This window comes from Culex quinquefasciatus, chromosome 2 (genome assembly GCF_015732765.1).
Source record: "Culex quinquefasciatus strain JHB chromosome 2, VPISU_Cqui_1.0_pri_paternal, whole genome shotgun sequence".
Taxonomy (NCBI): domain Eukaryota; kingdom Metazoa; phylum Arthropoda; class Insecta; order Diptera; family Culicidae; genus Culex; species Culex quinquefasciatus.
In genome coordinates, this window is record NC_051862.1 from 120,891,883 (window position 1) to 120,919,762 (window position 27,880).

At 39.5% G+C, this 27,880-nt stretch overlaps 2 protein-coding genes across 3 annotated transcripts in view; both read right to left on the reverse strand.

Annotated features, from left to right (window-relative positions):
• The window catches only part of LOC6038598 (E3 ubiquitin-protein ligase TRIM9), a 196,693-nt gene that overhangs the window by 78,310 nt on the left and 90,503 nt on the right, over positions 1 to 27,880 (reverse strand). The gene's annotated exons all lie outside the window — the stretch shown is intronic.
• LOC119766387 lies at positions 20,285 to 20,886 on the reverse strand. The gene is made up of 2 exons (XM_038250897.1): positions 20,552 to 20,886; positions 20,285 to 20,485 (listed from the first exon to the last, which is right to left on the reverse strand). Exons 1-2 carry the CDS (start codon positions 20,729 to 20,731, stop codon positions 20,351 to 20,353), a joined length of 315 nt encoding a protein of 104 aa, XP_038106825.1. The 5' UTR covers positions 20,732 to 20,886; the 3' UTR covers positions 20,285 to 20,350.

Genomic DNA, 27,880 nt, shown 5'->3' on the forward strand with positions numbered 1-27,880 from the left:
CACGTGTACTGATTATTAGGAAAGAGAGAGTGGAAAACTCACAGTGGTAAATCACGCGACAATCACTGTGGCGAGATAAACAACAATCACGAGTGATTCCCCACCAGCGATAAGAGAGTTCATTCAATGAACATTGTCCCTCTTTTTTTCTGTATTGATTTGTGGTTGGAATAATTTGGAAATCCAATCCAGCGGTAGCAGTGTCGATGATTGCGACACTTTCGGTAGAGATAGCCGTTGAAACTGGTTGTGTTCGCATTACGAAAGCCGTGGTCGTTGAATTATTATAATAATGGGTCATATCAGAACGAGAACCAAATTCGATTATGGTACGATTGTAACGAGCGAGGTGTGGCCACCCACAATCGTTGCCTCTGGATGGGTTGTTGATTCAAGCCTCGTGTTCCGTGTTTCATCCTGGGTTGGATGTCGGTGGAGTAAGTTGGTCTATGTTGGATTCAATGGCACACAGAACAAGATTTACATGATAAATACAAGTATCATGATAATATACCGTCGTGCTCGTACATCTTGCTACTTTTGCGGCTTAGTTGTCATTTATTATAAATAAAATCAATCGCCCATGGTTTTTTAGAGAACTTCCCGATGATTTATCCTCGATGAAATATTCGGATTACGAAGATTGATGTACCAATGCCTCTGTACTCTCTCAAATCGAAGAGCAAACCCTATACCTGTCTCTAGTAAGAAAAGCAAAACGTGAAAAAAATATCAGCTTGACGAGGACATTCTCTTATTGCAAAAAAGTAATAATCATCAAAGTAAAATTTCAATGAAATATTTTCACGTATTTCTTTAACTCAAAGGGTCCAAACGGCCCCAAAATCGCCAAAGAATTCCTCACCAAACTCATTAGAACCAATATAGCATCATAAACCTGCCCGTCGGTGCGGAATCTGGTACAAACTCGTGTAATAATAACGATCATTGTCGGCCAAGAATAAATTGCTTTCGTGATTCGCGGCTGACCAACAAAAGTGAGGGCGCCTCCTCCCCCGATTGTGGGTGGGTGGCTGACCCAACAACAACAACAGCAACAACAAAAGAGAACTTCCACCCTTCCTACCGATCCATTTCGTGCGCTTTTGTCGTGAACAAGTGTATAAGGGTGTATGTGCCACATTTGGGTCAGCTGTAATTAATGGGAGAACCTTCCTTTTTATTGCGGTGCTTGTGAAACTCGTGAAATCTGCCCAAATTGCTCTCCTGTTCGAATTAGTCATCCAAATATTCACCGTGACCGGTCACGGCTGATTTGGCTGGCTGGCCGGCTGCCATGGCCAACGGAGGACATTCCAGGGTTCCTTCCGTGAGCCGGCAAAAGGGAAAATTCTTATCATTATTGCCATTTTGTGTATCGTTGAACTTTTAATGGGCAAACTTTTAGGGGTTGTCGCTGGCGATGCCGTGGCAGGAAATAATATTTTTTCAAACTATTTCATTGAAACTCGGGTGAAGTTTTCAGGCATAAGAGACTGAAGAATGCTTCTTTTGAGATGGCCTAAGGAAACGAGCGAGATGCTGCGCTCTGGAGAGGAATTGAATAAAGGCAGGCTCTACGCAAACACTAACAATGTTAAAAATAAAGTTTCCAGTCAAACCGAGGCGTATGCAATTTGCAGAGCAACAATGAATTATATTGAATTCTGTCTCATTGAATTGATAATTTTCATTTTGTCATCGAAAACAGTTTTCTTGTTTTGAGAATCATGCAACAAAAGTTACTTAAGGTGACGACTTCCAATATCGCATTGCCATGATTTTGCGTTCGACGGTATAAATTTGGCTCCGTTTCAAAAATATTCAAAAAATTCCTTCTACAAGTTGTTAAAAATAGGGTACACGTGTTGATACTTTTTGGTAACGACATTCCTCTTCTTTAAAGAGTTATGAATACCATCATTAATCAAAGATTGTCAATCACACAACAGGTTTGCATTACAACATTTTATAAATTTTAAGACACTCTTTAGTTACACGCTCACAAATTCCTTAAAATGTGGAAAGTTTGTCTTGTTTTCCAATTCTTTGCACACTTGTGAAACGTGGTACGTGTTTACATTCAAAGCACAAAAAATGAATCCATCATTCATCATTCATAGTTTTCAAAATATTTACCATAAAACTTTAAAAATCTATTTTCTGGAATAGCCGTTGCAAATATTTTTCAAAGTTTATATAACCCGCCAGGACTTTGAAATTTTAGAAACATATGATTGCAAAACAACTGGACAGGTGTATAATGCATTTCAAAACACTTTTTTTATTCACATGTTGAAACCATGGCTTGTATGAGTGCATAATTGACAAAGGGAGCGCGTGGTCGTAAAAAATATTCGGAGTGAAAAGTGATTTTTTTTTGTGTGTGTGCCTTTTGCTACGCATTTTTGTCGTGAATTGTGTGCTGCGAGGAGAAGATTGCCCTCTGAAAATGCAGCGTCATCAGTGCATAATTGACAAAGAGAGCGCGTGGTCGTAAAACATATTCGGAGTGAAAAGTGATTTCTTTTGTGATTTTCAAAGCCCCTTCTATATCATTGTTGATCGAAAGGCACGGCGTCGGGTGGATTGTGTTTTAATTTTTCGAATAAGGTTTTATTTTTTTGCGGTGAAAAAGCCATTTCTATATAATGAACGAAAGACGCACTGACAATTTGGATCGTTGAGTTAATAGTGGAGCAAAATAACTGTGTGTGAGTGAGTTTGTGTGTTAACCAGAAAGACCTTCCCATAGCATCGTTGCTCGGAAGGCTCGCCGACGGGTCTGTTATGCAAGTCCTCCCCATAGCGTCGTAGCTCGGGAGGCATCGAAAAGCCAATACCTTATCCTACTAACCCAAACAAAAATTAATCACGTGATGCTTGAAGGAGATGCTGTGGATTCAACGGTCTCAAGCGGTATCAACAAGTATATAGCGAAAAACTATGTGCTTGATGAGTCTGCAACTTCAACTATCGGACTAACATTCCTCCCTTTCGTTGAACTGCAGACTTCTTGGGAGGGCGCCGGCATTGACTAATAAAGTAGGGATCTTCAGAGGTTAAACAGTGAACGGATGTTTGGCTCCCACTGATCATTTTTGATTCGTTGTTTAACTTCAGCTGATCTGTCAATAACGGAGTAGCAGCTCAATGGCAGTCAACCATGCTCATGCTCATGCTCATGCTCATGCTCATGCTCATGTTGAAACCGTGGCTTGTATTTATTTTTAAACTTTTTTTTATTTTTGCCCATCCCCCCTCCCCTTGACTTTGGTCAGCGTCGAGAGACATAAACTTTAAAAAATATTTGCTACGGCCTAAATGATCGTTGTCCTAAGATTCACAACAGACGTGTAATACACGAATAAATCTTAATTCAAATTTAATTTACAGAATTTCATATTGTTTCTCAATATATATTTTTTCTGATGCATTAATATCAGTTTTCTCTAAAATATTACTTTTTTGAAAAGTCAGTACTTCTTTCTGTTATTTTTATTTTGCTGAACCAGCGTTTTTGCACTGATTCAGCGTTTTATTTCTCTGACTTATGTTTTTTTCCGGCGGCAGTAGCTCGTGCCAAAATAAACAAGAAGATTATTCTGCTGGTTTTGAGTGAAACTTCGCTAGTCCAGTGATTGTTTGCATTGGACTAGCGTTTGTTTGCAGATTTCGTAACGTAAACCAACTCACGCAAAATCGGAAAAAGTTGCCACGACCCCTCTTCGATTTGCGTGAAACTTTGCTCTAAGGGGTTATTTTGGTTCCTGATCACGAATCCGTGGTCCATTTTTCGATTTTTCGTGACGGTGGGGCGGTACGACCCCTTTCATTTTTCTGGTTTTTTACTAAGACACGTTTTTCAGTGATTTGTAGCTCGCAATCGTGAAGAGATAGAAATTTGGTGTCAAAGGGACTTTTGTGTGAAATTAGACGCCCGATTTGATGGCGTATTCAAAATTCCGAAAAAAAACGTATTTTTCATCAAAAAAAAAGTAAAAAAAAAAAATTTTAAAATCGCTGCCATTTCCCGTTACTTAACTGTCAAAAATCGTGAGACATGTCATTTTATGGGAAATTTATTGTACTTTACGAAACTGAAATAATAATAGAAGGGTCATTTTTTCATTTAGAACAAAATTTTTCATTTTAAAATTACGTGTTTTTTCTAACTTTGCAGGGTTACATTTAAGCGTGTAACAATGTTCTACAAAGTTGTAGAGCAGACAAAACACAAATTTTGATTTATAGACATGAGGGGTTTGCACGAGTTATCAGAATTCACGAGTTATCAGAATTTTACAAAAAAGTTTTTTGAAAAAGTTATGATTTTGATCATTTTTGACCAGTTTTTGAAAGTTTTTTTTTCGGAAAGTTCAGCAAATATTGCATAAAAATGACCCCTTGGACGATTGTTGTGGCTTAGTGAAAAACTAGAAAAATGAAAGGGGTCGTACTGCCCCACCGTCACGAAATATCGAAAAATGAACCTCGGATTCGTGATCAGGAACCAAAATAACCCCTTAGAGCAAAGTTTCACGCAAATCAAAGAGGGTCGGGGCAACTGCTGTGTGAGTTGGCGGAGAATGACCCAAACAATAAAAATTAACATTACTGGAAGCTGTGAAAAACGAAAGCTTAATATATATTTGGATAGTCAGATATTTCTACAAGTTATAGTAATATTTCTCAATAAGTGAAACATTGTTGGAAAAGTTTTCGAAACATAATTTTGTTTGTTTTGACATGTTTGCAAATTAATTCCCCCTTCACATTATCATATTTGTTTACATACGCGTTGGAATTGTTGATTTGATAAACCGACACTGAGTGAACATAGAATTTCAATTGAGTGGTCGATTTTACTGCACGCTACCACTTCACAAAACAAAATTTGCTTTTTATTTTCACTAAGTTTCAAAAGCTTGTTGAGTCCCATCAATCAACTCTGAGATGAGCATGACAGAAGAATTTCTACCAGAGTAGTGGAGAAAAGTTTCGCTAGAATTTCTGCGGTCAAATATGTTTGCCAGTAATTAGCGTATACAAAACAGCACAACTAAGTTGCTGGATTTGATTTTGCTCTTCGCTGGTTTCAGCGAAAAAAAAATCGCCGGTTCAGTGAAATTTCCCTTTCCGTTTGTTTTTCGATTTTTTTTCATGAATTTCCAGAAATTTAGTTCTACTTGCGAATTACTATTTGGGTAATTCTCCGCCAACTCACACAGCAGTTGCCCCGACCCCTCTTCGATTTGCGTGAAACTTTGTCCTAAGGGGTAACTTTTGTCCCTGATCACGAATCCGAGGTCCGTTTTTTTATATCTCGTGACGGAGGGGCGGTACGACCCCTTCCATTTTTGAACATGCGAAAAAGAGGTGTTTTTCAATAATTTGCAGCCTGAAACGGTGATGAGATAGAAATTTGGTGTCAAAGGGACTTTTATGTAAAATTAGACGCCCGATTTGATGGCGTACTCAGAATTCGAAAAAACGTATTTTCATCGAAAAAACACTAAAAAGTTTTAAAAATTCTCCCATTTTCCGTTACTCGACTGTAAAAATTTTGGAACATGTCATTTTATGGGAAATTTAATGTACTTTTCGAATCTACATTGTCCCAGAAGGGTCATTTTTTCATTTAGAACAAAATTTTTCATTTTAAAATTTCGTGTTTTTTCTAACTTTGCAGGGTTATTTTTTAGAGTGTAACAATGTTCTACAAAGTTGTAGAGCAGACAATAACAAACATTTTTATATATAGACATAAGGGGTTTGCTTGTAAACATCTCGAGTTATCGCGATTTTACGAAAAAAAAGTTTTGAAAAAGTTGGTCGTCATCGATCATGGCCATTCATGGTCACCCGCGACAGACACGGACGACGAAACAAAGAGAAACGCAAAAAGTAACTTTTTCAAAACTTTTTTTCGTAAAATCGCGATAATTCGTGATGTTTATAAGCAAACCCCTTATGTCTATATATCAACATTTTTGTAATTGTCTGCTCTACAACTTTGTCGAACATTGTTACACTCTAAAAAATAACCCTGCAAAGTTAGAAAAAACACGATATTTTAAAATAAAAAAATTTGTTCTAAATGAAAAAATGACCCTTCTGGGACAATGAAGATTCGAAAAGTACATTAAATTTCCCATAAAATGACATGTTCCAAAATTTTTTACAGTCAAGTAACGAAAAATGGGAAAATTTTTAAAACTTTTTTAGTGTTTTTTTCGATGAAAAATACGTTTATTCGGAATTCTGAGTACGTCATCAAATCGGGCGTCTAATTTTACATAAAAGTCCCTTTGACACCAAATTTCTATCTCATCACCGTTTCAGGCTGCAAATTGTTGAAAAACACCTCTTTTTTCGCATGTTCAAAAATGGAAGGGTCGTACCGCCCCTCCGTCACGAGATATCAAAAAACGGACCTCGGTTTCGTGATCAGGGACAAAAGTTACCCCTTAGGACAAAGTTTCACGCAAATCGAAGAGGGGTCGGGGCAACTTTTCCCGATTTCGTGTGAGTTGGTAGAGAATTACCCATTTATTATTACTATACTTTTACTATTTTTGAATACAGTAACTTATTTTCAAAAGTAATCATATGTAAAAAAATCATGCAACAATAAAGTTCAATACATTGTGAAGTTTTAGATCGATTTCTTATGCAATCGAGTGTTATTAACTGATGGGTTACAGACAAAAGAATAGTGAAGGAGTGACTGATGCATATCTCAAAAAGCCCTTCAAACAATCAAAAACCCATAAAAACAGACACTCCACTCAGACCCATAGATAAGTAACCCAAATTTCAAAATATTGATTGGAAATAAAACTATTCCATCGCCACTAATTGAACCCAACTGAGTGGAACGAAAATAGTTCACACCAGTCTCGAATGAGGGAGGGAGGGAAACAGTTCCAGAATGCAGCAAGAATTCCAAATGTAGAACGCGGCTCATAAAAGTCGGCTAGAGTTTCAAGGCTGGATGCTCCCCCTCGTAGCACTTCCCTAGCGCACAGCATGGAAGTGCTGCTGGCCAGGGAGCATAAAATATCTGTAACAGGACCGATAAATCTTGAGCTCCTAAAGAGCGGGAAATAAAACAAAGGCCAGTGTGCTGACGAAAAAAAAATAATATAAAAGTCAAGAATCCAATTTCCTTTCCTGGGGCGTAATGATCGTAAAACAATGGCGTTGATGAGTTTTCGAAGAAATTTGGGCCAACTAGCGATTTTTTGGGATCGGGGGAATGAGGAATCTATTGAAGAAGATGTTGCTGAATCAACTTATTTTATCGATAGAATATTTTATTGTCATAACCCAAACAAAATGTTGGAAACACATGTTCTTCTAATGTTCAAATATAAGAAAAAAAATATCAAATTGTCGTAAAACTTCCTATTCAAAGATAATTTTGGTCTCTCAAGCCAAATTATATCCCCCTTTTCCGTCTGCAGGCGACGCACACTTGCTAATCCTCTGCATCGATTTTTCATAACTCCAAACGGCTAACCCAAACATACCATCAACTTTCACTCAAATTCTGAGCCAAATACCAATGCCTTCATCATTTGCCCCCGTTGCTACTTTGCCCTGGACTTCTTGCCAAACATTCTAGAGGGTGCGGTGGCTCGCCGCAGGAAAAGGAAGTAGCTATTTTCTGTTATGTAGCACGGCAAGTAACGAAATAATATGAATTAGTAAAACTTTTTTTTATGGTTGAATGTCACGAAGCGAAAGAGCAAGTGGTGGGGAGCCTACAAAGTCAGCCACTCTGCACTATGGGGTATTTCCATATAAGCGAGCGGCCAAAAATATTTTTTTGATTTCTGTGACTTTTTTGTGTTGTTTGTACTTAGTATAATGAAAACAAATAAAATTTGATATTTTTCCAAAAAAAAGTTAAATTTTCGATTTTTTTATATATTTGAGGCCACATGCATTAAAGTGGTGAATTTTAATATTCTTGCTCTGTCTATTTGATGCACGGAATGGCGGTTTATGCTATGTTAAAGTTTCAGATTTACGTTCAATCTCCCTCCCCTTTTTCTTGAGTTAAAATCCACATCTCTTTGAAGACCCCCCCCCCCCTCTCCCTCCAATTAAAATTTGATTTTTGCGGTGTATTAGAATTTTAGACGGTTTATTTTATGGAACATTGTATGGATTCTCGTCCACGTTTTTGGTTGATCCACTTGCAAAATTCACGTTTTCCACGATAAATTCTTCTAAATCAAAATCACTATGTAACCGATTGTCGTTAGATTACTTAAAATATGAACTTCTTCTATGGGCTTTTGTATACCTCGTTTTGAAGCTACAGAACAACGTGCGTAGTTTTTCCTCTGTGGTTTTTCCCTGAGTTGATCATGTGATGGTTCTGCAATGTTGTAATTCTTACAAATATACTCGAAAGCAGTTCTCACGACGAATCGTTTCTGTAAAATACTTAGAATAGGAATTTCTAATTTTATTAAACGTACCTAAGTACCAACAAAGTCATGAATATCAAATCAATTTCAAAACATACATAACAGGTACGTCATTTCTGCCTCCGCAGGTAAATAATGTGATTTTAACCAAGCGTATACGCGAAATCATTAATTTCCTTGAATGAATCAAAATGTTCAAAATGGTATAACTCAAAAAGTGCACATAAGTGCACTTTGAAATTTGGAGACAAGTTAGGACATGGTTCAAATTTTAAGCAGCAAAATTTTCAGATCGCACAAATGCACACAAAAAAAGTACTCCATTAACAAAGTTGAAAAAAACAAAATTTTGAATAAAAATCCATCTTTTTTTATTTTTATTATTTATTTAGCCTGTAAAAGTGTGTTTTGTAAAATATTATTGAAAAGTTAAATCAATTACCTTTCTGAATATATATAATGATGCAGGAAAAAATACATAAACAGCTACACAGTACAACTATGAAAAATAATATTTTTTTTGTCAAAAAACATGTTTTTTCTTACCATTTTCGCCTTTGAAGGATTGCAATTCAGTGAATTTTGAACCTACAACTTTCAAACTCCGGATTTTTCTTATGTTTATTTTCGAAAAAAAATACCAAAAAAATAATAAGAGTATATCGGTTTTTCGATTTATGGCCGCCTGAAACCCCATAGTGCTCTGCAAGGAACAACGACTACAATGAAAGGTTCAAGGAGAGAGAAAAGTTTTCCCCCAGGTCGGTGGGGGTGGAAAGTAACTTTGCAAAGTTCTTCGAACTTTGAGTGTGCGGGGAAAAGTTGCGGAGAAGGCCTCCGACATTCATTTAATAACTGGCATCATTCATTCGTCAGTTATTGGGTGCGGAAATTTGGTTATGGAGGAATTACACGGAGAGACTGTTTGTGGCGAATCCAATAATCGATGGGTTAATTTTCATCCTGATCAATGTTTGTTTGGATTAGGAAAAATATGGGTTCATTAAACTAAACAAAATAAACTCTGCCAAAATTTATCAATTTAAGCTAGTTTTTAGCAAATTCAATTTTTTAGCTACAGTCTTTCCATAAAAAAGCTAAATGATGACATCATGCTTCTGTTATTTTCTAAATTTTTAATCGAAGTTAACATAAACTCACACAGCAGTTGCCCCGACCCCTCTTCGATTTGCGTGAAACTTTGTCCTAAGGGGTAACTTTTGTCCCTGATCACGAATCCGAGGTCCGAAATAAGGGGTTTGCTTATAAACATCACGAGTTATCGCGATTTTACGAAAAAATTTTTTGAAAAAGTTGGTCGTCATCGATCATGGCCATTTATGGTCACCCACGACAGACACGGACGACGAAACAAAGAGAAACGCAAAAAGTAACTTTTTCAAAACTTTTTTTCGTAAAATCGCGATAACTCGTGATGTTTATAAGCAAACCCCTTATGTCTATATATCAAAATTTTTGTAATTGTCTGCTCTACAACTTTGTAGAACATTGTTACACTCTAAAAAATAACCCAGCAAAGTTAGAAAAAACACGAAATTTTAAAATGAAAAATTTTGTTCTAAATGAAAAAATGACCCTTCTGGGACAATGTAGATTCGAAAAATACATTAAATTTCCCATAAAATGACATGTTCCAAAATTTTTACAGTCGAGTAACGGAAAATGGGAGAATTTTTAAAACTTTTTTAGTGTTTTTTTCGATGAAAAATACGTTTATTCGGAATTCTGAGTACGCCATCAAATCGGGCGTCTAATTTTACATAAAAGTCCCTTTGACACCAAATTTCTATCTCATCACCGTTTCAGGCTGCAAATTATTGAAAAACACCTCTTTTTTCGCATGTTCAAAAATGGAAGGGGTCGTACCGCCCCTCCGTCACGAGATATCAAAAAACGGACCTCGGATTCGTGATCAGGGACAAAAGTTACCCCTTAGGACAAAGTTTCACGCAAATCGAAGAGGGGTCGGGGCAACTTTTCCCGATTTCGTGTGAGTTGGTAGAGAATTACCCAGTTATGACCATTACTCGAAAAATAAACCCACCTTCACGTAAACATATCGACTCAACTAGAGCGTCCAATTTCCCGGGGTTACAAAATTCCCGGGAAACGGGAAATTTTCAACAAATTTCCCGGGAAATCCCGGGAATTCCCGGAAAATTTTAAATTTATCGAAAATTGTTCTGATTTTGGTTTTGATTGATATTTTGCAACAAAATTGAATAGAATTGCAACTGAGCAGTTCTCTAGGATTTCGGTCATTCGATTTTTTTTTGTATTTTTTAATCCGACTGAAACTTTTTTGGTGCCTTCGGTATGCCCAAAGAAGCCATTTTGCATCATTAGTTTGTCCATATAATTTTCCATACAAATTCGGCAGCTGTCCATACAAAAATGATGTATGAAAATTCAAAAATTTGTATCTTTTGAAGGAATTTTTTGATCGATTTGGTATCTTCGGCAAAGTTGTAGGTATGGATACGGACTACACTGGAAAAAATAATACACGGTAAAAAAATTTGGTGATTTTTTATTTAACTTTTATCACTAAAACTTGATTTACAAAAAACACTATTTTTAATTTTTTTATTTTTGATATGTTTTAGAAGGCATAAAATGCCAACTTTTCAGAAATTTCAGGTTGTGCAAAATCACTGACCGAGTTATGAATTTTTAATCAATACTGATTTTTCAAAAATCGAAATTTTGGTCGTAAAATTTTTCAACTTCATTTTTCGATGTAAAATCAAATTTGCAATCAAAAAGTACTTTACTGAAATTTTGATAAAGTGCATCGTTTTCAAGTTATAGCCATATTTAAGTGACTTTTTGAAAATAGTCGCAGTTTTCATTTTTAAATTAGTGCACATGTTTGCCCAGTTTTGAAAAAATATTTTTGAAAAGCTGAGAAAATTCTCTATATTTTGCTTATTTGGACTTTGTTGATACGACCTTTAGTTGCTGAGATATTGCAATGCAAAGGTTTAAAAACAGGAAAATTGATGTTTTCTAAGTTTCACCCAAACAACCCACCATTTTCTATCGTCAATATCTCAGCAACTAATGGTCCGATTTTCAATGTTAATATATGAAACATTTGTGAAATTTTCCGATCTCTTCGAAAAAATATTTTGGAATTTTCAAATCAAGACTAACATTTCACAAAGGCCAAACATTCAATATTACGCCCTTTTAAAATGTTTGTCTTGATTTGAAAATTCCAAAATATTTTTTCGAAGAGATCGGAAAATTTCACAATTGTTTCATATATTAACATTGAAAATCGGACCATTAGTTGCTGAGATATTGACGATAGAAAATGGTGGGTTGTTTGGGTGAAACTTAGAAAACATCAATTTTCCTGTTTTTAAACCTTTGCATTGCAATATCTCAGCAACTAAAGGTCGTATCAACATAGTCCGAATAAGCAAAATATAGAGAATTTTCTCAGCTTTTCAAAAATATTTTTTTCAAAACTGGGCAAACATGTGCACTAATTTAAAAATGAAAAACTGCGACTATTTTCAAAAAGTCACTTAAATATGGCTATAACTTGAAAACGGTGCACTTTATCAAAATTTTAGTAAAGTACTTTTGATTGCAAATTTGATTTTACATCGAAAAATGAAGTTGAAAAATTTTACGACCAAAATTTCGATTTTTGAAAAATCAGTATTGATTAAAAATTCATAACTCGGTCAGTGATTTTTGCACAACCTGAAAATTCTGAAAAGTTGGCATTTTATGTCTTCTAAAACATATCAAAAATAAAAAAATTAAAAATAGTGTTTTTTAAATCAAGTTTTAGTGATAAAAGTTAAATAAAAAATCACCAAATTTTTTTACCGTGTATTATTTTTTCCAGTGTAGTCCGTATCCATACCTACAACTTTGCCGAAGACACCAAATCGATCAAACAATTCCTTCAAAAGATACAGATTTTTGAATTTTCATACATCATTTTTGTATGGACAGCTGCCGAATTTGTATGGAAAATTATATGGACAAACTAATGATGCAAAATGGCTTCTTTGGGCATACCGAAGGCACCAAAAAAGTTTCAACCGGATTAAAAAATACAAAAATTAAAATTGAAGAAAAAAGACCGATTTCGTAGAGAATTGCTCAACTATAATGGTAAAAACAAAAGTTAGGTTCAATTAATTCCTTGGCTGCATGTATAAAAAACATAAAACTTGAAGAAAATGCAGTAGTTGTTCGGTAACTGGGCATCGAATGTTGCTCGTTAACCCTCTACTACCCAACCCCGCCTTTAGACGGGCTTCGATTTGAAAAATCGCCAAAAATCAATTTTACAACCAATTTTTGATCTTTCAAATGCATTGTAAAGAAGAACTCTTAAATTTCAGAAAATTTATGGGTTGGAAGTTTTACTTGTTTTATGTAACTTTGCCAGTGTTTTTAAAAATGTCATTTTTTTAGGGGTCAACTTTGGTTTTGTTTTTTACTAACATGTCCTATGTTTTAAGTAAAAAGATGTATGCAGTAATTTTTTTAGTGTCCTAGGCTATGCTTCTACGCATTTTTTACAATTTCAATGATAATGGTGCCGTTCTATAGCAGAAAATGTGAAAAACAAGCAAAAAAATGGAAAAGTGACTGTAAAACATGAAAAAATTTAATAGGCAAAATGTTATGATAGGAGGTGGAAGAATAGGCCAAATACTACCAAAAACAAACATAAACTAAACAAGATAAATGCAAATTAAAATACTAAAAATACAACAAGAAAAACATAAAACAAGAGAAGTAAAGTTTTTCGTAGAACAAAAGTTGCTCAAAATGACCTCCTGAACACGGGAAAAATAAAAAAAATCGAAAAAACAATTTGGGCAGTAGAGGGTTAACTGGGATGAACAAAAAATAACGAGGAGACCACCGATGCATAATATTTTCCAGATGAAATATAAAAATAAAAGTAACTCAAATTTGTGCACAATGCTTACTTTCCATAATTCTTTAATTGTAACATGAAATTAAACAAAAGTTTGAAAAAACTTTTTTTATTTATTGAATATGTTTTTTGCATCCATTAACCCCTCGGTCATTTTGGTTTGTTTTAGTTTTTTGACATTGTCTGCTTTTTAACTGGGCTACGGCCCAGTTATCGAGCGCCCAGTTAAAAAGCAAACCAGTCAAACAACGCCTAGTTACCGAACAACTGCTGTATAAAGAGTTTAAACAATTGAAGCTAGGTATTATTTTTTAATCGATGCCTCTGTGCTATCTTGTACTAATCTTGCTGGTTTTCCTATCTAGTTAGCATAAGAGAGCACAGAGGCATCGAAATATGTTTTTCATAGCAAATATTTTATCCAGAACAAATCTTACTGATTTGAGTTCATGAACATTGAATTGAATTCACCTTAAAAATCTGCAATTCCCTTGAAATATCATTTTTATGTATTAACAACTCAAAGTTTTCAAATGTTTGGAGCGAGTATTTGAAATATATTTGTATTTTTGGGCACCTTTTATATAATACGAAGTAGTTTTTTTAAATGATTTTTTAATAATTCGGTAAAAATATGTTCATAGAAAAACAAGTAGTTTAGTTGTTTCATATTTGAACCGTCACGCCCTTGGTAGCTCTAGTGCTCTACAAATTTTCAACTTTTAACTGTAATTTCTCGAAAACTTTTAAACAAATTAACCTAATTCTTCTAACAAAAATCCTCTTCTCCTTTGGTCAAGGTAAAGAAAATGAAATAAAGCTCTATTTTAATCTTGGCGGCCAGAGGAACCTTAGTTTCAAATAACATAACATGAATTTTCGTTTAAAAAGCTAACCAAAATTATAACAGTTAATTTTAATTCCATAATATCGTAATTTTTGTTGCCCAACAAATAAACAGGACCTATTCCCCGTTGTGAATGCTTCAGAAATTAATATCATCTGAAATAAATCTTAAAATGAAATTTTCAGACGAACTGATAAGTTCACTAAAAACGTACATTTAATTTATAGTACCTAATAAAATTGTTCTTTCATTATTATTTTTTTTTTTTTTGTAAGTTAGACAAAATTTTACCAAAAAGTTAGGAAAATGTTTACTTCCGCTTGCATTTCGGGAATTCCCGGGAAATTTACAAATTTCCCGGAAAACGGGAAATATTTTTTTTCGGGATATTCCGAAAATTCCCGGGAATTTTTTTCCCGGGACGGGAAATTGGACGCTCTAAACTCAACATTAAAAACTAAACAAACCGATGCCTTCGTGCTCTTTAGTTCTCACTGGATAAGAATACCAGCAACCTTCGTACAAGAGAGCACCCGTCAATGGATGGATGTTGATGTGTCCAGCGGAAAATCTGTATCTGATATATTTATTATGATATTTTTTTTACTGTGGAGGTACGAAATCATGCTTTAAAATGTTCCCAACACTATTTTGTGTTGTTACATCCTATATATGTATTTTTATTGTATATTGAAAGGTATTTTGATAATTTGACCACATTATCAAAAGTTATGAAAACCTAAATGTTAATTGTGTGCTATTGGTTCTCAGATATTTTGTCTAAACTTCCTAAAAATGTATTCAGCATTCATCTTCTGGTTTACATGAAACGAGATGTACTTAAAGTTAATTCAACTATCGAATACACTTCTCGTGTTGATGCAGCAATGATATAAATTACTTTATGACTGCCATTAGCAATGAATTTATCCTTTATTCCAATAAAGTTGACATGACCGAGTAGCAAATCACAATCGTAACAGTTCAATCATAACTTAAACAATCCATATGGTCAAACAACCGTTCATACAACCAGCCACCCAGCTAGCCCAACAGCGAACACACTTCAGTCACTCTTAATTGAGGCAAGTGTGTGGCGTACGTCGCGTCACGTCGGCAGCCTAGCATCTCAAAGCAAAGACCATCCAATCTGAGCTGGTGCCTGTTGAAGAACCAGCTATAGTGACAAACCGCACATTACATCTGCTCGCTGAGGAGGGACTTTATCTTTCGCGTTGCAGCCGTAAATTTCCCATCTTTATGAGATACTCTTGAACATCTCCGACTCTCTACGGACGGCTTAACCTCAACGCTGGTCTCGTCGCGTCGCGTGTCGCGTCAGACACCGCCGCGTGCTCAGCTCAACAAAACGCAACGCAACGCAACACAGTAGTCAAAACATTGGCCCAAAGATAACATCGACGAGGAAAATTTAATAATAAAAACAAATCAAAACATAATTATGCTAACGCTGAGTGAAGTTATCTCGCCGCTGCATCTGACATCAGACTTAAGTCGAGACCGCCGCCGCACGAGCGGTTCCAAATCTGGCCCAGGCGCGTCGTGTCACGTCGTGTCACGTCGCTTGAACTACTTTTCGCCGCCGCAGCCAGCTGGGTTGACTTTGAACCACGTCTAATGGGGTCATGTTTTGCCTATAATGAGCGACGCCAATGGATTGTCTCCAGCGAGTCTCTCTAGTTCACTTTTTGTTATCTGATCATGTGACAAGTTTTTTTTTTCTTGACTTTTTGATTCTATTAAGTCTCAAATCTCAATCACTTGGGTGCGATAGTGTGTCGCGATATCGGGCGAGCACGCGTTTAGTTTCGTTTAATGAGGTGAGAATGAATGATTGGCATATGTCTTGATTTCCGTTGGCACTATGGCAAAACATTCAGAGGTTATTGGACCTGTTATAGAGTCTGCTCAGAATAAATTGTTGCATATGTCAAGTTTCATGTGAACTTTTTCAACTAAAATCATTTGTTTTGGCTGTGTTTGCACGCAATGTAAACAATAACAGACACGTTTTGTTTGGCTGACCCTTCTATGCACTGTCCCAAAATTTAGTTGAAATTGGTGGCCTGATTCATCAAAAATGTATACATTAGTCGGGCTTTCTCATTTGACTAAACGAACGTGGCTAAATTTTCTCTGGCTATATGTCGCACTTGCATGGTGTGGCAAGTTAGCCCGATCTGATCGCAATTACTTTCTTATAAAGTGTTACAACAATGCACGTGGTTTTCGTTGAATATCTCAGGTGTCCAAAATGGCGTCCTTAACTCAATTTGGCCCAAAATCAACGTGCGACAAGATACACAATAACGACGAATATACGTTTGTTCGACATCGTCGTGCTATCTTGTCGCACCCGACGTTCCGAGAAAAACGCGTTTTATTGTTTGACCTTGATTAAACAAAAACGAAAGCACTCAATGTAAACAATAACAAACACGTTTTGTTTGGCTGACTATTTTGTGCAATGTACCGAAATTTGGTTGAAGTTGGTTGCTGGAGTCCTAGATATAATTACAAATATTTACGGTAGTCTAACTTGTATGTGCGTCAAACGCGTTCTGACCTGAAATCCCTTTGGCCAGTTGTCGCACTTACATCAATTTCACGAAATTTTTCGGTTTTTATTGAATATCTCAGGATTGAAATCAAATTTTGGGGATCTGTGAAGATCAAAAGGTGAGGCATTGTGAGCTGCGCAAAATGGCGTTCTTAACTCAATTCAGCCCAAAATGCTCGTGCGACAAGTTATGCAAACTAACTTACAACAAACATGTGCAACTGTTCCTCCAATTACAGTCATTGCTTGCTTTGGATTACACAGCTCTCTGCTGTACAACATAGCCGACAGTGGCATTCTCATTGACGTTTAGGTCAGCCTACTCACTATGTAGCCCCGTGGAGAGAAGAAATCCCAAATTATCCCAGTAAGAAATACGGGGCCGATCGGGTCTGATCGTAAGAACGACGATCAGACCTACAGGGGCCGATGCGGGTCTGATTTTGAGACACGCATCAGACCCGAATCAAGGTGTTTTGCACCCGAAACGTCAACCTGTCAAGGTTGTTCGAACATCGCAAGAGGCCTACATGCGGGGCCGATGTAAGAACGACGTAAAGGTGGAAAATCGGACGCGCATCAACCTCTCTTTTAGGTTCTTCTTCTTGTTATTCTGTCATCTGTCAAACTCATAATTTGTTTTGATTGAAACAATTAGTTTATTTTTCGCGTTTTTTGCACTTTTTTTTACTTTATTTAACAAAAATATATACAGCGGGACAGGTTCCGGGTGATCTGGACCTGAAAGGATTCGTGTAGCGATCGTTCCGAGGAAACTTGAATGGCGGTGCTGGAACGTGGTCGTCCGGTGTGGCATGTTTCGAGCGGCATCGATCCGAGTGCGCTTGCAGTGCCATGGCCGCGTGCCGGTTGCGGACGGCGTTTGGGGTTGGGTGCAGAACAGCTCGAGATCGCTGCATAAAAAGAGTCTTCGTTCACTTTATTGGAGTAGATCCTGGCAGTGACTGCTCGAGCGTTCCGTCGTGTTCGTCCCCATCGAACTGATGCTTCCTTTCCTTCAGTGACACCGATTCCGCTTCCGCAGACTGCTCCTGCGTCTAATTCGAGGTGGCCTGGCCATGAGCCACCATTGTCGTTCTCGGTCCCGGTGAGGACGGGCAATTGCGGCAACGTTTTAGATCAGCTGAGTAAGAATCCGGTTCGATTCTGGAAAGAATGAAAAGAAAAACAAAACAATTTAGAGAAGGAATTTTACAACATTTTTTTTCTTGCCGAGAACATACTCAATGTCATGTGGTTCTTCTCCGAGCCGCCGAGTTGGAGGAGTGTCTGGAACGGCGACAGGTGCGTTGAGCGGTGAGACTGGTTCTTTCTGAATGCCGGGGTTCCGGAGGCCGGAGTGCGGCTGCAGCATGCGCTGCTTCTTTTCGAGTTGGACAAGCCACTGCCGACGTTCTTGATCAGCACCGGCAACCGGTTTTTTGCACTCCATGTTGACCTTGAAGCTTTCGGCGGATCCTATGACATTGCTGGTTCAGTTCGGCGGTTAGATGGTCATCTCTTCATGAAGTGTCGTATCCGGTGCCGGAGTGTTGCTGACAATTTCCGCCGTCCGGAGTTCCGCCGATGATCGTCGTGATCCCGGTGCTGGTTTCGCTGATGCCGGGTGGCCAACCTTGGAGGTTGCGCCTCCTCCGTACGAGTCACGAATAGTTTGATCCGTGCGATTGGTGATGATTCGTACCGCCGCCACTGCCGCCCGAGACGAAGCTCGGTATTATACTGATGTATCCGCTTCCGCCACCACTGTTGTTTCGCATTCCACGATTGTCTCGGCCGTCGTTAATCGGTCCCAACGAAGGTGGACACTCCGACGGTGGTGGATCATTTTGGTTTAGGTGACCGTTCGGGAGTGGCGATGCTGTAAATGTTAGAAAGATTTGAATACGAGAATAGTTGTTTCAACTTTATAAAGAAGAATACTTTTCTTACCGTGGGACTCGCACTGTCAGCATATGATCATCCGGCTGCCGAGGCCTTCTGTCAACGAAGAGGTGGTTCCGGTGTTGAACAGATTGCCCTAAGCAATTTGGCACGAGTTCGGCAGACTAGAATACGCCACCGGGCAAGAATCGTGTTTGTTGTTTCGGGGTCACGGAATCTTGATTATGCCGTAATGGTTTGATCGTCGACAGAGGAGGTGTACTCCAAGGTTTATGTATATTTTTCGTCCCCATCATCAGATTCGTGTTACTCGCGGATCAAAACGACGTTTCCTCTTCCGGGAGCAGGGTTTTAGAGCTGGAAAGGGAGAAGGTTAGTTTGGAACATTTCTCTGATGACTATTTTTACCATTTTACCTGTCCTTCGACAGCACCGGTTCCAAGTACACCTCCAATGTAGTCCTGTATGGTAATGTCCCGAAAGAGGCGTGTCGCCTCCGGTCTGCTAATTCTATTTGTTGTCACGGTAAGTCAGCCACCGCCCCGTCGTCCTTCTCCGGATGAACTTATCTCATGTTTAACATGATGCTGCTGATTCTGGTTCGTCTGTTTGAATCGCAAGTGCCTCGGCAGATCAACCCAGCAGGGTTGGTCCTTATTGATCATTGTCAAAGAAGTGGCTCGGGACCGTTGGATGGCCTTTTCAGATACAGCTTCTGGACCGCTTTGGTGACGCCAGCTTGGTCGATTCTGCTGAGTCTTGGGAACCGCGTTCAACACGAGCCCTTTTGAGCGGACGGCGACTATCCTTCGAGTCTGTTCCGTGCTACCCTTTTCTGAGGGACTCTCGAAGTCCATTGCCGTTTCGCAAAGCAACTCCGGATTGCATGAACCTGTTAGAAAAGAAAACTAAACAATAAGTGAACAGGATAAAATAAATGTTACGAATAAATTACCGAAATTTGAAAGCAATAGTCCACAATCGACCGGTTTTGTTTGATCTGGACCTGGACGCATTCGTCGTTCCGGAACGCCTCGATTAATCTGCGTCGTTGAACGGCAACCGCCGCCACTCACTTTGTTGGACGAAACCCGTTCACTGCTGCTGGTGCGATCGTCCTGCTCCTGAAGCTTCCAGGTCACGTTATATCTTCCTCCGCTGGTTCATCTCGCGACGCAACTTGAGACGTTCATTGGCTAGTCCAGTCCACGACCTCCTACGCCGACGTTGCCATTCTGTCGCGAGAGAGCCGGTGGTTGACGGACGGCCGATTCACTCTCTTGGTATTGCGCTTGTCATCTTCCTGGTGGTAAAGTTTTTGCTGTTGTTGGCCCCGGCATATCCATCGGCGTACTCGCCTTGGCCAAGTCCCCTCGTCCTTGGTGATAGCCTCGATGTGCAGCAGATCCTCTTTCTGGATGAAAGACCGCTGAACGACAATTTTCGGATCCATGAACGGAACCGCCGCCGACGAAAAGTCCCGCCGATCATCGTCGTGATCCTAGTGCTGGTCTTGCTGCTGCTGGTTGGCCATCCTTGGATGTTGTATTGTATTGACCGTCCGGCAAGCCACCGGAAACCGGAACTTGAAAAGCAGGAGCGGCGGCGACCGTCCGGCGATCCTGATTCATCCAGCGTCATTCCGATGGAGCTTGCAGGGCCACGACCGTCCATCGAGCTTGTTCCGTACAGCGTCGTTCAGATGGCACTTGAAAGTTGGCGACTCCCGGCGAACCTTCTCTAGAGTCATGGCCGTTCGTGGTGGCAAGAACCTATTTAAATAGAAAAAAAAATAAACAAATGGTGCACTACATTAAGCAAATGTACAAATAAATTACCAGGATCGTTGAGCGGATTCGGTTGATATCTTGATTGGACGTGTTCGGGAAGCATTTTATCCGAGGTTTCGAGGTCACTTGCAGGGTGGCAACCGTCCGCCAAGTCTGATTCATGCAGCGACGTTCCGAGGAAGCTGGCAGGGCCATAACCGTGCATCGAGCCCATTCCGTCCAGTTCATTCCGAGGGCACTTGTAGGATTGCGACCGCCTGGCAAACCTGTTCCGTGCTGACTCTTTTCGGGGGAACCTTGAAGACCACGGCCGTTTCGCGTGGTAATTCCAGGTATATGCCGGCCCGGCAAGCGAGCCTATTCCGCCCAGTGCCATTCCGAGGGAACTTACAGTTTGACAACAGTACATGCTTCTTTGTTCTATGGGCATTTGCAGAACGGCGACCGTTCCGCGAGCCTATTTTGTGCTGCTTCTTTCCGAGCGAACTTGTAGGGCCATGTCCGTTGCACGTGGCAGATCCAGATTGAAGAACCTATTGAAAAAAGGATAAAAGAATGCTCTGATACTGGTCGAAAATGTTACTAGAAAATTACCTAAATTATAACAAGAATTGGCCGGGAACATGAACCGGTTTCGGTTGATCTTGACCTGGCGCAGTCCAGCACTGAATCCACCGTTCCGAGGACAGTTGTAGGGCGATACTAGCGCGTTCCGAGCTGTTCCGTTCTGATTGGACGGTGCGGTCACCTTCAGCACTCTGGCCCGACGGAAGTTGTTTGGTCGATCGATCTCCGCGTGGCTCCACGGCGGTGGCGGAACTCCAAAATTGACTTCCGTTTCCCTGCTTCCTGGTTGTGACGTACGAATTATTTGGCCTGAAAAAGGAGATATTTAGATTGGGTAGAGAAGTCTCACAAATTACTGTTTGTACCTGTGCTCCAGCAGCACTGGTTCCGCTGCTACCGGTTGCTTATGTTAATTCTCTTCGTCGTCATCATCCGACCGATTTCCCGCAGATCAGACCAGCCAATACCTAGTCGGAAGCAGAATATTGAAAAGAACTGGAGTCAATCCGACGATTCATAATAAAATCACGTGCGACCATGTCACTGCGGCCACGATCGTCCCGTTCGCCACAATCCATTCCCCGACGCTGCTGCTGGCCCGCTGACCCTTGCCCATTGCTGGGTTGAACCGCGGATCGTATCATTCTTACCGTCACCCTGCTGCTCCGTTTACACCCTTCTTAGTCTTCAGCTGCTGCTCCAACTCCTGCAGTTTCCTGGCCGCGGCCTGCTTGCGTTCCCTTCGCTGGTCCTCACGACGCAACTCGAGACGTTCCTTGGCCTCGACGTCCAGTTCAAGACCTCCGACGCAGGCGTGGCCATTCTTTGGAGAGGGCGGTGGCGGATGACTGACGGTCGATGGTGAGCCGCTGAACGACAATCTTCGGCTGTTTAAAGGAAGCCGCCACCGACGAAAAGTCCCGCCGGTGATAGTCGTGATCCTGGTGCTGGTCTCGTTGCTGCCGAGTGGCCAACCTTGGAGGTTACATTTGTTCGAGACAGCCTCGTCACGATATTTGCCACACGAATGCGTCGGCAAATAGTTTGGTCCATGTGATTGCTGATGATTTGTACTGTTGCCGCCTGAGACGAAATTGTCCCGGTCGTCGTTCATCGGTCCCGACGAAGGTGAACCGTCCGATGGAGGCTGTGGCGATCCGGAACTTCCACCTGCGCCTCCGCTGCTATAGTACGGTGGCATCTGCGTACGGAACTGCGTCGTAACGGAGCTTGTTGCTGTTGGGGCCCGGGCCCGCAACCGCAATCGCTCTGAGAGCACTCTTGTAGTGCCAAAATCTTCCTTCGAACCTGTTCCGTACAGCGTTTTTCCAAGGGTACTTGCAGGGCGGGAAAACCGGAATCACCGGAGATTTGCAAATGCCCTGAAATAGAGAATTTGAAAAAGTTAAATTTTACAGCAAACAAAACAATACAAACTAGGGGAAATTCTCGTATCTTTGGCAGGTTAAGCACTCGCTCCTAACTCCATCCAATTTGCTGATTTTCACTATTTAAACAACTAATTTTGCAAAACTTTTTATAGAAACTTGCATGCTCACTTCTTATTGAGCTATTTATCACTCGAGTTCAGTTGAAACCGCTTTTAATTAGCTTTAATTGAATGTCAAAGTTCTGACCTGCCAACATTAGAGGCACGCTGGAATTAGATGCTGTTCCCCTACTTGGACTGCCGATTCCACCTACAACCCGGAACAAGCCCAGAAAAGTTGACTAAATGCCAAAGTTTCGCGAAGGAAAAAACTTGCACGCCACGTTTTTTTCGTTTGACAGAACTGCCGAAAAATTCGCAAACATGAAGGAGCGAGATAGCATGCTTAGCGAAACTTCGATGAAAATACAAAGCATGCTTTCTCTTTCACTCTAACGCGCAGCATGCAGTTCATCGAAATTTTCGAAAAACATCGTGACCTTACAAAACATCGTGGGTTTACGGACTTTCGATCTGGGATGCGTTACGTAAAAACGAAAATGACGTTGATATGGATTCGTCGTGATAAGAGGCCATCCATAAACTACGGGGACATTTTAGAGGGGGCGATTGTCCACGATCCATACAAACAAGATTGTGTTTGAATGGAAAATGTCCACGAAGGGGGTGAGATTTCCAAAAACGTGTCAATTACCGACCCACAAACAAGTAGTCAAACCCTAAGTTAAACAATTAACCCAAAAATTTTGTCTGTTTCAAAAATATAGATCGATTAACCTGGATATTTTCTTACCCCGATAATTTGGACGCCCTAAATGTAACCCAGACACTGCGTAACCAGACCCACATGGGTCCCGAAAGTCACTGCTGCCGGGCTGTCAGACGCCCTAATCTACCCCGCCGCGTTCCGTCCCATCTTTGAGCCGTCACGAAACGCTTCAAATCAAAAAGGATTTCCCGCCATAATCTGTTTTAATGCCGTTTTAAAGCACGTTACATTTAGTGGATATTTTTTCATCTTCGTCATTCCGGTCCGGAACACCACCCACCGTTGGCCCCCGGGACACAGGGCACAGGGATCGCAGGGTGGGCGGTACATGACACACTCAATCCCGGAGTGGCGGCAGTCTCGTGTGTATGGTTTAATGTGTGCGCGCGGGGATCATAATATCAATTAGAGCAAAGAAGGTACTTAACAGTCAGTCAGTTTGCAGGCCGTGTGGCCACATGTGTTTCTTGTTTGGGCCACGCGCCTTGCCCTGCCAGCCGGTGCCCGGAAAATCGGGAAAAAGTGGTGCTCTTGCTTTAATGTGGGAATCGTGAGTGACGCGCCGCTGGAAAACTGTTTGGTTGTTAGTCACCACCCTCATTAAAATGCGAGGTTTTCATGCTTCAGCTTCAACGTTCTTCATGAAAGATGTAAGGAAAGAGGCGAAATTGCATCCAACCGTACATCTTTACAGCCATAAACTCATTGAGATTCGGTCGATGTTTTTTTTTTCCTCCGCCTGATTTTTTTTTCGGAAAACCAATGTTTGTACAACTTAAAGAGATGTAAAGGAGAGAAAAATGAGCTTGTGGATGAAAAATAGGGCCAGTAATAAATGCCATCAATGCTGAAGGAAGATATAATAACATGTAAACAAAGTTCGAGCATGAACACGTGCTGCTTTGGGTGATGCTGCTTTTGCTACTGATGGTGTTCTTGTGTCATAATACCTACCAAGTAGCAGCATCACCATCCTCATCATCATCATCTGCAGTCACAACATTTCGGAAGCAGCTCTAGCTGGTGAAAAGAGGAAAAACCTCAAAGAAAAATATCCGTCGTACGAACTACGATCAAAAGACATGGCATATTTAAGCTCTTATGTGGTCGTTTCTCGTTCTGAATTTAACATTCATTTCTATAAACGATGTTAGAAGCATCTTATGTAATATAACATAGTATTGGATTGTAGTATTGGGTTTCGATTAAGGGTATAAGAGTAAATAACACTTAAACGCTCGGGTAATCATTTTACCCCTATTTTTTTTCTTAAAAATCTCATAACTTTTGGTAGAATTGACCAATTTGGATGCTTCCGGTTGCAAAAGATCCAGATTTGTCTATATTTTAAACTGTCAGATGGGGGACAAATGTGGTCCACTTTCACTGGAGATATTCCGGATTCCGTTAGGGAACCTCGACCCTCCTATTTGGGTTTCGGGTCAAAATAACAATAACTTTTTCACAGAACAATGCCGGAAATGACGCAAAACTTCTAGGCTAAACATCCCTAATATATTCATCATCCTGCAAAAATAATTGACATGGTCAAAACCTTCATGCACCACAACAGGTTCTAACCGGAAACGGTTAACTGAGCTGACGTAGATTGGTCCTCAACTGGAACCTGTTCCGTTGGTGCTAGTAGAGCCTTTAAAAAGCCGTTCTGTTTACATGTGATGCGGTTCTTTACTTCGTCGCCATCGTGCTAACTTGTCGTACGTGCATTTTGGGCCAAATTGAGTTAAGAACGCCATTTTGTGCAGCTCACAATGCCTCACCTTTTGACCTTCACAGATTCCCAAAATTCGATTTCAATCCTGAGATATTCAACAAAAACCGAAAAAACTCCGTGAATTTTTGTCACTTTACATATGAAAGTAGTTTCAATCTTGTCGTGCTATCTTGTCACTCCATGAAAATTGATGTAAGTGCGACAAAAGGCCAAAGGGATTTCAGGCCAGGAAAGTCAGGATGCATTTGTCGCACGTACAAGCTAGACTACCGTAAACATTTGTAATTAAAACTCGGGACTCCAGCAACCAACTTCAACCAAACTTTGGGACAATGCACAGAATGGTGAGCCAAACAAAACGTGTTGTTATTGTTTACATTGCGTGTTCTCGTTTTTGAATATTCAACGTCAAACATTAAAACGCGTTTTTCTCGTAACGTCAAAATGGCGGGTGCGACAAGATAGCACGACGACGTCGACTTGCTGAAAGATTTTTTTATCAATAATACATCAATAATAATCCGATAGAAAAAATGGCACTGTGAACGGACGGAGAGGATAAATCCCGTACTTTACTCATGGGTTCATTTTTTCAAAAAGTTCATCTATCAAAAAACAGTGCCGGTACCGAGACTCGAACCCAAAACATTCTGCATAGTTAACCGTGCCTTTGCCGTATCGGCCAACACGGTTCGGTGAATAAGTGGTGGTCATTTGTTCATATAAGCCATTAAATGGGATGAACTGTTTCAATGAACGAATGAACACGATTTGTTGTTGTTGTAAGTGCGAGAGGTCTATGCTCTCGCCAAATAGTACTTTCCTCTCGCCTCTTTTCGGGAGGACTATCCGCATGGACTTTAACAGTGGGTGTAGATTCGAAAAGTTTTGGAATGCAAGACAAAAGGGCAATTCCGCGATAATTACGTACCGTAATCTGGGGCGAATCGGGACTACAGCCTGAATAGGGACAGCCGTTTTTAGAGCACTTAAAGCTTTTAAATTTGGAAATGGATGTACACATTTTGTTGGTCTGAGTCTGTTCTATCCGAAACCAACCAGAAAAATCAAAATATTGTGCTCCAACATGGTTAAAACTGCTGTCCCAATTCGCCCCATGTGTCCCGCTTGACCCCAGTTTACGGTATGTCTGATTTTGGGCCTGACTTAAAAGTAGGCACCAAAATAGACTTTTTCCATGTTTGTGGGAATTTTCCAGTATTTATTGACATGTTGAAAAGATGATACAGTGGAAGTGTCAGTTCTTCTGCAAGGTTCTTTAGAAATGCAGGTGCTATTCCGTCGGGTCCTGGTCCTTTTGATGAGTCAAAGTCCTTCAATGCCTGGCGTAGGGTAGAGTAGTCATCAATGAGACACGGGAAACAATGATAAAATTGCTCTCACAAGACGTAGTTTCAACCAATCAGGGGGAATGGTGTGTCTACTAGATACACGTCTACCATAGTAGTGGCTTTGGTTATAAAAGCTCCTTTGCAAAGTTATTCATGCATGTTTGATTCTGGGGCGTAAAAGTAAATTATGACTAAAAATTACATTTTCGCTCATAGGCTGCCATTAACACAAAAACTAATATTTCTCCAAATTTCTTTCGTCACTTCACAGGGCATGAGTTGGGCTATAATGTCCTATTATTAGGTTTGACCAAAATTAAGAATATATCCAGAATCCAGGGCTGTCTCATTGTTCCCCACTCTTTTCGGCCAATGGGTAACAATGAGATACTTTGATTTTTCTTCATTAAACTTTTCAAAATCTATGGAAAGCTTTCAAAACATGAATCGGAAGTGATTTTTGACATATTTATTGAGTTTGAACTTCATTTAACCAAAAATATAAAGTTATTTGGCATAATATATGTATTTTACAAAATTTAAATACTTTTAAGTATAACTTTTGTTAACTGAAGTTTCATGTAGACTTTTGCTTAAAAATGTTCAAAGCAAGTCACCTGCCATAGAACAATATAAAAAAACGTGATGTTTTACTAGAAAAGTATTGATTTTTGTAAAGTGTCTCATTGGTCCCCAGCCGTCTCATTGTTCCTGCCAAGTGCGTCTACAATGAGACAGTTGAATAACTCTGGCTGTAAACGTCAGATCGATCTCATATTTTTATTAGTGTTAGAACACACTAAAAGAAAGAAAATGCAACAAAATGCTCTTTAAAACATGCTAATGAAAAAAAAATACAAAAATCGTAGAAGTTTAAAAACCAAAAGTGTCTCATTGATGACTACCCTACCCTACTTCCGTTTCTGACAAAGAAATGACTGAGACGTCATTTGAAAATTCTGGTATAAATGAAAAGTAGTCGCGGTCGTGGTCTTCTTCTGAAAATGAGATGTATACTTCTTTGAAAATTTTTGAAAAAATATTGCGGATTTCTTTTGAGTTATTGCCTACATTTTCGTCTAGTTGCATTTGCGATAGAAAGTTACTACTTTTGGATTTGGATTTAACGTACACAGAAAAAAAAATTATGGTAATGTTCATCAGGAAATGGTGACAGATTTTGTGGCAAAATAAATGATAAATTTTACCCCAGAAAATGATGTGTTTTCATCAGTTTTTGATGAATATTCATCAGGTTCACATTTTTACACATTTTTTATGTAATATTACACAAATAAAGAGGTAATATTCAACCTACCAAATTTTCAACATTCCAAAATTCAACTTTTTTTTCTGTGTAGTTAAAGAAATTTTTCGGGCATTGAGTGCCGAAAAAAAATGGTCGGAAATATTCAGATAATTCAGAAGATTTATGTCATTTGTATTGTTTCTGTATAATTTGCAGGCTTTTGTTTTCTATTTTTTTGAATTTCTTAGTTGTGGA

Coding starts and splice junctions, on each gene's coding strand:
- LOC119766387 (XM_038250897.1), bottom strand. CDS start 20,731: ATGAACTGGACGGAATGGGCTCGATGCACGGTTATGGCCCTGCCAGCT. Junction 20,486..20,551: donor GAATCCGCTCAACGATCCTG/GTAATTTATTTG, acceptor CTATTTAAATAG/GTTCTTGCCACCACGAACGG.